This window comes from Ascaphus truei, chromosome 17 (assembly GCF_040206685.1).
Source record: "Ascaphus truei isolate aAscTru1 chromosome 17, aAscTru1.hap1, whole genome shotgun sequence".
Lineage (NCBI taxonomy): Eukaryota > Metazoa > Chordata > Amphibia > Anura > Ascaphidae > Ascaphus > Ascaphus truei.
This window is the reverse complement of record NC_134499.1, coordinates 30,158,725-30,170,143: the sequence shown is the minus strand read 5'-3', so window position 1 is coordinate 30,170,143 and position 11,419 is coordinate 30,158,725. Positions and strand designations below refer to the sequence as shown.

At 47.8% G+C, this 11,419-nt stretch overlaps 1 protein-coding gene across 1 annotated transcript in view; it reads right to left on the bottom strand.

Moving 5' to 3' along the window:
- Positions 1 to 703: 703 nt before the first annotated feature.
- Positions 704 to 11,419, bottom strand: part of CHCHD6 (coiled-coil-helix-coiled-coil-helix domain containing 6) — a 123,143-nt gene continuing 112,427 nt past the window's right edge. The window contains exon 9 of the mRNA XM_075574581.1: positions 704 to 2,429. Coding sequence (XP_075430696.1) covers positions 2,406 to 2,429 — 24 coding nt within the window. The 3' untranslated portion in view covers positions 704 to 2,405. The remainder of the gene's footprint in view (positions 2,430 to 11,419) is intronic.

Here is an 11,419-nt window from a genome sequence, read left to right as displayed (position 1 = left end):
TCATCTCGATGGCGTATCAGACGTCCTTGTTAAATCCTCCTGAAGTTTTCTGCTTGGAAGAAACATTGATGTGATTGTGATAAGCGTTTTTTTCCGCCGCGGTTGAAACAGGACTTCCGTGGTGATTTACTTTAGAACTAGGGCATAATCTATTGCAACACTGACATTGCAAACGGTTATTATACTGCTGTGCATCAACGTGTTGGTTCCTATTGCTTAGCTACCCAGCCCCAGATCAAAAGAACAATTCCAGCCAGTGCTGGTTTTTAAATTAAGTTAAGGATTTAAAAAAAAAACCCTGAAGTGGATAAAGCTTAATTTTTCATATGGAAGGGAGTCCAACAACAGCTTTAGCCAGCTGAGGTTTTGAAATCACTGAAGCTGGCCCTTTTCACATAGGATGAGGTGCTAAGTGAAATGTCTACACAACCTTAACACAGCTTGGACCAGTTTAACCTGCACACTGCACACACACAGGTGACTTCTCTTAGAGGAGATCCACTAAGGTTCGTTGACTTGAATGGCAGATGATGGATCGCGTGCGTGAACCCACAATGGACCTTTGGGAATCTCCAACCTTAACTCTGAAATGCAGGTACACTCACAGGTATGAAGGAACCATTCTGTGGCACACTCGTGCAGTAATTCCCGTCTCCCACATACTTTGCCTGAGGTCCCCACTTCAGTAAACAGACAGTCAGGGTTCTTGCAATGTCTGGTTTTATTCTGGGGTTTTTTTGTACAAAATACACAGTGCAATTAAGAACTTGTTTGTGCGGTGTGTGCATGCCACAAAAGGACAATACTGATGCAGAATCAGCGCTGTAAGTGCAATGCACTTTTAAACATATCTGTAATGTGTCAATTCATGAACTAATTAATACACAAAGCTCACAATATCCCTCAAACATATATAATGGGGTCCCATCACACAGAATAAAAAGCCTGCCATCTGCAAGTTGCATCATTCGTTTCTTACCTAACTCCCTTTTTTTAAGAGTTTATGAGATTCCTAAATGGTCCTGTTAACTCCTTGGTTGCCGGAGGTGCACAACATTGCCGTTAAACTTCTAATCTAGAAGCAGAAAAAGCCCCAGGACACAGAAGGTGACAGAGCACTAATGGGTGCACCTTGCTGATATTCTGATGATTCCCCATCCTCAGTCTAATTTAAAAGCCAGCACTAGCTGACTCTGTTCTCTTGATCTGGGGCCAGGAATTTGATCACTCTACAACCTGGACGGATTTGGTAGTAACGCTGAGACTGACAGAAGTCGCACGCTGTGGACAATGCCATCAGATCATTGGTTTTCAATTCTATCTGCAGGGGACCTAAATAAGCTGTGTTTTCAGGGCAACCACTGAATACTCTGCTCATGTAAACTAACTGCAGGCTGATGGGTCGAACCTAAAATATGGGCACGCCAGGGTTCTCAAAGCAGAGGGTTAAAAAAAACACTTGGGCATCTTATATTCCAGGGCTGCCCAACCTTAGTCCTCAAAAGCAACCAACAGGTCGGGTTTCCAGGATATCCCTGCTTCAGCACTGCTATATATACACACACACTCACATGACCAACCTAAATCATAGCATGCTTTAATAAGGAATGAACAGCTTTGTGAATGGAAAGGTTATGCATTCAGTCTTCATCGGAGATGTCACAGATTCTCTTGTGGGTAATTTTCAAAGTAAAAGTTGCACATTTCGAGCGTTCAGAAATGCATTGTGAGCGGCTGGATCGGTCATGTGAGCGGCTGGGTATGTCTGACTAGTTAAAGAGTCAATCCATGCCGGGTTTTTTTTTTCTTTTTCTTTAATTCTTATAGAGTATTGAAGCAGGGTGTCTCCGGATCTGAACCCCATTCCTTTCAGCTCCGAGGACCCCCTGCTTCCGGAGATACATACCTCCGTATGTGCCGGTAGCCACTCCAGGGTTAAAATTATGGCGGATATTCAGAGCTCCAGCACCCTGTGGGCCAATAGGAAGCCGAGACGTCATCCGGTGTGGCTTCCCGTTGACCCATGTGACATGGGAGCGTTAACCTTTGCTGAGATACCTGCACCCTTTTTGGAGGCAAGCGTCTCTAGAAGCAGGGGGTCCCCGGGGCTTAAATTAACGGGGTTCAGCTCCAGAAACCCCCTTCTTCAATCCTATCTAAAAAAAAAACAATAAAGGGGAAAAAAGACGGCATGGATTGATCCTTTAAGTTTTTGTCTCGATTCGGGTTAAGCGCAATTTACGCATCATCTTCACGTCTCACTCCTCCACCTAAACACACGCACAGATAAACACCAACACCGCCGTATCTCCTTGTCTCCCTTACGAATCCACAAAGAAAAAAAATGTAATGAGGTCAGTTCCTCCTCCTCTCATCTTCCTTCCTGCGATCCCTGGATCTGGGAATTATCCGCGATTCGCCAACAGGTTCTGAAAAAGAGAGGAGAGTTTATTCCTTCTGAATGGTTTACATTTTACAATGACAAGAGCGCACACACGCGGCCCCCTCTGGGACGGGAGCTTTCACAACTTGGTTACGTCAAAGTTCCGATTAGTTATTGCGGGTGTGCAGCGCCTGAACCCCCCTCTCCTGCGCTCTGAGACCGTGACAGATACAGTACAAGGCTTCTGCTTTCGCCATGACAACTTCCCGTGCTGATCTCGATCACTATCTGGCGATATCGCTATCCTTTAAGCTTTCTCCAACGGATGAACATAGCACAGCGAAAATATATATATATATATAGGTTTTCTGAGTCGTAGAAAGACACACACATTTGTTTTCCTTATAACTAGAGACGAAGCTGTAAGCGTTTTAAAGCGGCAATCTTTGCGGCAATCTAAAGCGGCAATAACACATAATGGGAAGAAACGCTTTCAGACATAAAAGTGACACTTTGGAAAAGGACTCCCTGACCCGAAGAGCTTACAATCTAATTGATTAGGAGTCTAAGCCGAACCGGAACCTGATGAATCTGCCCCTTTGTGGTATTTACACAAACCTGTAAGAGGGACCTACGGGGGGGAGGGGGGGGGAGGGGGGGGGGAGGGAGGGGGAGGGGAGGGGGGAGGGAGGGGGGGGAGGGGGGGGGGGGAGGGGGGGGAGGGGGGAGGGAGGGGGGGGGAGGGGGGGGAGGGAGGGGAGGGGGGGGGAGGGGGGGAGGGGGGCGAGGGAGGGAGGGAGGGGGGGGGGGAGGGGGGGGAGGGGGGTGAGGGGGAGGGGGGGGAGGGGGGGGGTGAGGGGGAGGGAGGTGGGGGGGTGAGGGAGGTGGGGAGGGGGGGGGGTGAGGGGGGAGGGAGGTGGGGGGGGGGGGAGGTGGGGGGAGGGAGGTGGGGGGGGGAGGTGGGGGGGGGAGGGGGGGGAGGGGGGGGAGGGGGGAGGGAGGGGGGGGGAAGGGGGCGAGGGAGGGAGGGGGGGGAGGGGGGCGAGGGAGGGAGGGGGGGGAGGGGGGGAGGGGGAGGGGGGGAGGGGGGAGGTTATCTGCTGCAGGCGCTGCTGGCATCAAAGTGGTTAAAATAGTGGTTAAAATAGGTTTAGCGACAGCCAGGTAAGTAACCATTGGGGTAGTGACACTGTAGGGTAGAAGCTTTCATCTGATAACATTCCTTGGCCTGTGACTGCAAACCAGTGTTATAACATACATGAAGCAGCAGCATTTAAACTTACCCAGCTGCTCAGACACAGACCCTGTCTTTAATCTCTCAACATCGGCTCACAGCTCCGGGCCCCTGAATCCAGAGTCGGGCAGAACGCGTCATCTCTTCAACAAACACACCGCTTTATTTCCCTTTCCTGACCCCGTGTGCGCGGGAGACTGACAAAATCAAGCAGCTGTCATCCGCGGCAATATCCCCACCTCGCAAGACGTTCGAGGACTGGATGCCATTTAGGGTGGTTGAAATAAAGATGCTGACGGTATTTACCATCAAGTGGCACAGAGCATTGCCTGGCACGGTAAAAAAGGGGGGGGAAACAGCTGCCCTTTAACCCCTACACTGCCAGAGGCTTGCAATGCACTGCAGGGCCCTATGGCAATAAAGAGGAATGGGCGAGCAGGTCAAATAGACTATAGGCCATATTTACCAAGCCGTCTTCTGCCATAACGCAGCTGCAGGTGCTGGGAGACACCTTAAGCCTCTTTAAGGCAATGGGGAGCAAGTTGTCTGGTGGCAGAAGATTGCTCAGTAAATATGGTTTTATCTGCTACCAGCGCTGCTTCACAAACAGGAACGATGTGCTTCCAGTCCAGCTCCGCGTGAGCGCAGACAAGTCACGCTATCTCCCGAACCAACATTAGATCAGGGGGTCTCAAACGCAGTCCTCAAGGGCCACCAACAGGCCAGGTTTGATGGATATCCCTGCTTCAGCAGAGGTGAGCCACTTGTGCTGAAGCAGGGACATCCAGAAAAGCTGGCCTGTTGGTGGCCCTCGAGGACTGAGTTTGAAACCCCCGTATTAGATTGAAAGCTCTATAGCAGGAGTGGGCCAAATCCAGTCCTCGAGGGCCACCAACAGGTCAGGTTTTCGGGATATCCATGCTTCAGCATAGGTGAGCCACTGATTGAGTCACCTGTGCTGAAGCAGAGATATCCCCAAAACCTGACCTGTTGGTGGCCCTTGAGGACTGGAGTTGGCCACTCCTGCCCTATGGGAAAGAGACACATGCCTGATAACTTGTACAAACACTGTAGCTCTACATAAAATAAATGGTTACTACAGGGTGTGAATGATTACAATGAATGGAACAGCTCATCCCGCTTTTCAGTTTGTGATCTGCTCTCTTTTTTTTTGGTTGCTGAAATAAGTGAGAATTCTTCGCTCCAAAGACAACAAATAGCTGCAAATTCCCCTCCGTGTTTTTCTGCGCCTCTCTGGGGAAGACGCATTGTCTTGGTTAGCATCTTCCTGAAGACTGCTCATCCTACTCATGTATAATGCCGTATTGATTTCCTCTGATCAGCCTGGTCGGGGTGAAATCTTCAGTTCTCTTAACTCCCCGACGCGCGCTTCACACGCCGGCAGGCGCCGTGTGATCTGTAAGCAGTCCCTTTCCTACTAACAAAAAGGTGACACTGTGTGCTCATTTGCATGTCATTTCTCAGAATCCCTGGCTGCAACGGAAGCTGTGTGCGCTAAGGGATAATGGGGAAAGGCACAGGCTGCAGAGCTGTCTGAGATGTGAATGTGCCCACACGTGATATTTTTATTTGCTAATAAAAAAACAAATAAAAAAAGGGACTTTGACACAGATATTTAAACACATTCCTAATAATGCAACATCTGCCTGAGATACTGTACAAAAACAATAGGGAAGGGAACTGAGATACTGAGTATGCAATGTCTAGCTTTATATTTACAGTGTCATTGCTGCTTAAATTAGCCAAATGTTGCACACTTCATCCAATAGAAATACGGGTCAGGAGGCGTAATTCTCAGATCTCGGCACTTTTATTACTGCAAGTACATGAAGCTCAGATACAAAACGTATGAGTGACGTGTGCCTGTGTATCTGACGCTGTTCATGAACTTGTGTCTCTAGGGCCCACTGTCACTTGTTCTCAACACGTTTGTGATATCCAAAATGAGAGGGGCGGGGGGGTGGAGGGGGTTAAATTCAGGCTTCAGGGGTTGCAAACATGCACATATATCTCTAATCAACACAGATATCCAATTTGTTCAGCCTTAATTATCACCAAAACAACTTCGTTAGGTATGAAAACCTGGCCTGCGAGCGGGCCCTCCGGGACTGAACTGAAGCCCGTCTGTCCTAAAGTAGCATGAAAAATGTTGCAAAAAGATTAAAAAAATATGTCAAAGATGACAGCTCAAAAAGAATTGAACATTAAGAGGTTTAAAGCTGCAGACCAAGCAATATTCTATATGTGTGTGTTTAAGAAATCAGTTCTATACTATGAGAAAATACTTGTAGCATGTCTTTTCCCAAACAACTCTGAATTACATTTTTAATGTATTGTAATGTAACCAGCATTTTTTTTGTTTCTATAGCAACCATTTATAAAGTCACATCCCTTTCCTCTTTTGAAACAGGCTCTGGCACACCCCTTTTTGAGCCCTGCCCTCTCTCTAGCAGTGCACCAATTGTATCTAGTGACTGTCTGGTCACATGATCTTCCCCCCAGAACTTTGCATTTTTGGTCCTCTTCTGCTGCACTGACAGCCATTTAGTGAACCCCCAAGCCAAATCTTCGCCGATCACAGGAGAATGGATCGATTGGAAACTTAGCTAATTACTTATCATTGTGTGAATTTTATTGATGCACATATTAAAGGGAACCCCCCCCCCAAAAAAAATAAAAATAATAATCAGCACCTTAGACTGCTGCTTTAAGCAACAAGAAACACACACACACACACACACACACACACACACACACACACACACACACACACACACACACACACACACACACACACACACACACACACACACACACACACACACACACAGCAAAGGGATAGGCACACCATCAATATGCAGAAAAAAGTATTTTATTGGCCCAATGTTTCGCGGATACCCCTAGAGCCTTTACCAGAGGGCAGCCGAAACATTGGGCCAATAAAAAACACTTTTTTGCATATTTATGGTGTGCCTATCCCTCTGTTATTTTTACACAGTACTTTATAGCAGCATCCTCTCCAGCAGTCTTTTGCTTAAACTAGTTAAGTGGGTGTCCCAATCCCATCACTATATATATATATCATTTGATCATAGTGGCACTCCACAAAAAAATGGTGTCCTGCCCAGGTGCTTTAGCTGACAAGAAATTGGGTATAATAGAAAGTAACAGCAGTCACACCCGGACATGCAAAAAGTTTATTACTGAGGTCAAGCTTGAAAACATCTCCTGAGAGCCGAAACGTTGACCGTAATAATAAACGTTTAGCATTTTTGCATAAATCCTGGTGTGCCTGCTATTACACCAACACCGACACCCACACACACACACAATAAGAGCAATAAGCCAAAATATTGGCGCGGGTGACTTGAAAAAGGCTCCATTGGGAAGCCGAAATGTTGAGCTAGTAAAGACACATTTATTGTGTGTGTGTGTGTGTGTGTGTGTATTGAATTACAATACCTCAGTGAAACGGAATGAAAGAGAGTGAAAGTGTTAAAGGTGTGCAAAATCCCTCCTATAGCAAAGGGTCTGCGAGCAAAGGGGTTAAAAAAAAAGCAACTAAGGATGCTGTTATGAAGAATAGATGGAAAGCTTCGGGACCACACGGCAAACGTATTTCTAAACAGAAGAAAAACTAAAGGGAGACAGCACAATAAGTGACCCGGCATTTAGAGAAAAGGCTGCAAATGTAAGTGCTGGAGTCCCATTTAGAAAAACACAAAATTAAACATTTTGTGCAATTGAAATCTGTCACACTTAAAATAGCCAAAATAGCCCCGGGCGAGAGTGACATTGTCAGACTAATGATATATCATGTACGCTGCTCCTGAAGGGAAGTGCTTTAACCGGCCGCAGGGTTTCTACACAATGCTCTGGCTCCACACACTACACCGCCACCCCTGACCCCAAATCACAGCGGGACGACTCAGAGCGGCAACAGAAAATTCCCCCTGTCCACATGTCACAGACATAATGGGCGAATTACTTATTGTTCCTCTGCCAGGGGGGAAAAACACAGGGGGAAAAAAACCCAACACGCTGGTGTGAAGAAAAAAATCCGAAAAGAATGAGGCCATCACGTAGAAGGTTCAGGCGCTGCCAGCATTTGCCTTTTAGATGTCATCTTCCCCTACACAACTGTCCCCAATTTAAATGACTCAGTTACTGCCTCTGTGGAAATGGAGGCCTTCATTTCAGCATGATAAGATGCCCATTGCACAGACAATGTGTAATTTTCTTATACAATGTGAAGGATCCTTATTACCAGCAATTCTTTCTTCCCTTCCAAATGCCCCTGGGATAGTTTTTTTTTTGTTGGATGGGGGCAGGGGGGGGGGGGGGGTGCAGTTCCAGAGCAATCATTACCTGTAGGATTTAATTGTGACCAGGTGTCACGTCATCCCCCCACCACCCACCCCCAGCTCAAATCCGTGGTACCGTTGCCAGCTATTATGCATGAAAACAATTCCTTGGAGCTTGTCTCCAACTGTAGCTCCTGCCCTGGCGAGGAGTGTTTCTCATGCATTCATTCAGCAGAGTAACCCAGGGGAATAGTGCCTGAATCGAATGGTATTTCAGCGGTGGTCCAAGTGGCTATTGTAAGAGGAGCCAACCACATGTGGCAGAATTAGGATTAGTTAAATACTGTCCGGGTTTCCGTGAGTATGCTTTATGACCGTTGATCTCTTTGAGACGGAGGGATCCCAGCAACGTGTTGGTTTAACAGCAAGTGTTGATGTAATATACAGGGGTTGGGCATTTACCGAGGCAAGTTTGGAGCAAAATTAGCGCAAGAAGCTTCATTTTGCGTCTCTTTGTTGCAACATATCGAGCGCTTTGTCATTTTTGTCTCGTCTGCAATGTGCAGCGTTTTAAGGAAGAGTTAGGGAGGCCATAACCCAGACAAGATAGCAGGATGGATCAAACTGTACGTCACTTTCTCTCTTTAATCCGCATTAAAGAAAAAAACCCCAGTTGCAGGTTTTGTAACTTTCTGGCTTCTAACACACGGCACCAGATGTACGAGACGGGTTCTCACATTTGGATGCAACGGTGCAGTGAATAATGGTGCAAAGCGCCAAAACGCACTTTATCTGCTCCACAATTTACTTAGCACGTATGTGATGTTGATACTGGTTTCATTTCCCTTTGCTCGTACTATGTACTATAGGCTTCTCTGGCAGTAGAGGGGTTAAGTGGAGGAAATTGCGCACGCGCACACATGTGTTTGCGTGTGCAGTGCTCCTGTGGCAACCGTAACATGAACTCATCCAGATCGCACAGGCACTGAAAGTGCATCAATGTCTTGCAAAGAGAGAGTGAAAATAGCCAGACTGCTCCCTGGACTCAGAGCCCAGAGACGGAGAGGCGCTCCCAGGAAAGTCGTTCTGATATCAGTCAAGCTGCCTCTCTCCTGCATTAACATTTCCATCTCTCCCCTTAACAGCCATTTGCCAGGCGAAATGCATGGCGTCTTAGCATTGGTAATTATCCTGTCTCATCTCCCTAATCGGTCATGAAAACCTGTATCACCTGTGAGGGAAGCAGTTTAACTTTTACTAATGGTTCAATCTCGGGAGCCCGGCTGAGTTTCACTCGGTATCAGCCGTGTAGAGCAGCTTTGTGAACCCTACAGCATACGCCGGGAGTGTGTCATTTGTTCCCTAAAAGGAGTAGGAGATCCGAGGGACAGCTTCCCAACAGTGGTAATGGAGGCTAACACGAGAAAGCAAATCGGAGCTGCTCGGGATATATACAAGGGTAGCCCAAGTATGGAATAGCGCAAATGAGGTCTGAGGCTTCCACACAAAATGGCCAGACTGGGGGAGAGGGGGGAGTGGGTGGGGGAGAGGGGGGAGTGGGTGGGGGAGAGGGGGGAGTGGGTAGAGGAGGGGGGGAGGGGTGGGAGTGGGTAGAGGAGGGGGGAGGGGTGGGAGTGGGGGAAAAGGGGAGTTGGGGGGGGAGGAGTGCGGAGGGGGGGGGAGGGGTGGGAGTGGGTGGAGGAGGGGTGGGAGTGGGTGGAGGAGGGAGGGGAGGGGTGGGAGTGGGGGAAAAGGGGAGTGGGGGGGAGGAGTGCGGCGGGAGGGGGGAAAATGGTTCTTGTTTGTTGCCCATACCTTTGTTTCTATATAAAACAAAGATAACTTTTGTATCGTATCTGTCCCATTAATAACTATGGAGAAGATTGTGATACACGAGGTTCTGGATCACGCAGCCCGAAGCGCTGTTGCATATTACTGAAAAATCAAAAATCCCACTTGTGAGCACATTCACATGTCTCAGACAGGTCTGCAACCCCGCCTTTCCCCATTATCTCTTAGCATGCACAGCTTCCACTGCAGCCGAGGATTCTGGGAAATGACATGCAAATGAGCACACAGTGTGTCACGTAAGATATAACGGGCAGCAAAGGTTATACGTGGAATGGTACAGCAAAGGTGATACCAACACTTTACAGAAGTGAGAGAAGCCTAAAGGCGTGGAACTGCAGCGACAAAACGGCACCGGGTTTATTTGTACCGAGAGTTTTCCGAGGACGGGTTTGAAGCGTCGACATGTAAAACCTCAGACTGGAGGCAGCCGATAAACATAGCGAAGATATAAACTAGATACAAGAGGGGGTCATTTACAAGAGAAAAGCCTCAAGAAGCGCTCAATCCGTGAAGCTGGGTGGGGGTTTTCGGAAAAGAGGTGTACGTTTGTTCTCTCTACCTTAAGACAGTGGTGACTGCATGGAGAAGGTGACCAACAGAGGGGATGGAGACAAAAACAGTAATATTATGTGCCATGGAGACTAAGGCTGCGTCCAGACACAGCAGCCGTGCGGAGGCGCGCAAAGGCTGAGGGAAAGCTCCCAGGCCTTCGTTCACGTGCCGCCTGGGGGCGTGTCTATGGGCGGGCCAGTGACGTCATGGAGCTGGTTAGCCCTCATTGGGTGAACCGCCTGAAAAATCAGTTTTGACTGATTTCACGCGCATCGCGCGCTCCCTCCCGCTTCCGTGCGCACGCGCCCGCCCGCTGTATAGACGCGATCACTGCCTTTAGGCAGTCTGATCGCGCAGCGTGCGGACGCGTCAGCGCGGTCTGCCCTTCTATGGACGCAGCCTCAAGAGGTTAAGAAGAGGAATCCTATTCAGCATCAGTAACAATGTATCCACATTAAGTTATCCAGAAGCAGTCTTATCTAAATATCAGTAAGAATTTTCATTCAGCCGGCTGAGTACAACACACAGCAGCCCTTCCTGACTGAAAGGTTTAAGTATGATATGTGAAATGCAACTTGGTTACCAATAAAAGGCGAATGGATGGGCTTTAAATTAACCGGGAGCAGTGCCTAGCGGCAATCCATTTACAGAGAAGGATCCAAAGTATCAAATGGACAGCAATTCAGATCGCCTTCTTGTTGAGAGCAGAATAGCATCACAGAGAGTGATGCATTTAACTTCAGGTAATTTGGAAAGAAAAAGAAAATAAATAAAAAAAGGAACTTGCACAGAACTGGAAGCTCGGTTTGATTTGATAAAACGAGGGGGAAAAGGCCTTCAAGTGGGGGGCAGCCTGTGTTCCTGGTGACATTTCATAAAGAAGGCTTTGTTCTTCAGGACTTGAGCACTGTACACTTAGTTTCTGCTTTACGGGCCACGATATGTCACTGTGTGTAACAAGACGTTTTTTTTAAGTCAGAAAACAAAAAAATAGGAGCCGTTCTCCTTTGTCCTGAAGCTCCATGCCACGGTTTTCAGGAGGGGTTGGAGTGCTGAGCTTTACAAAGCACTGGG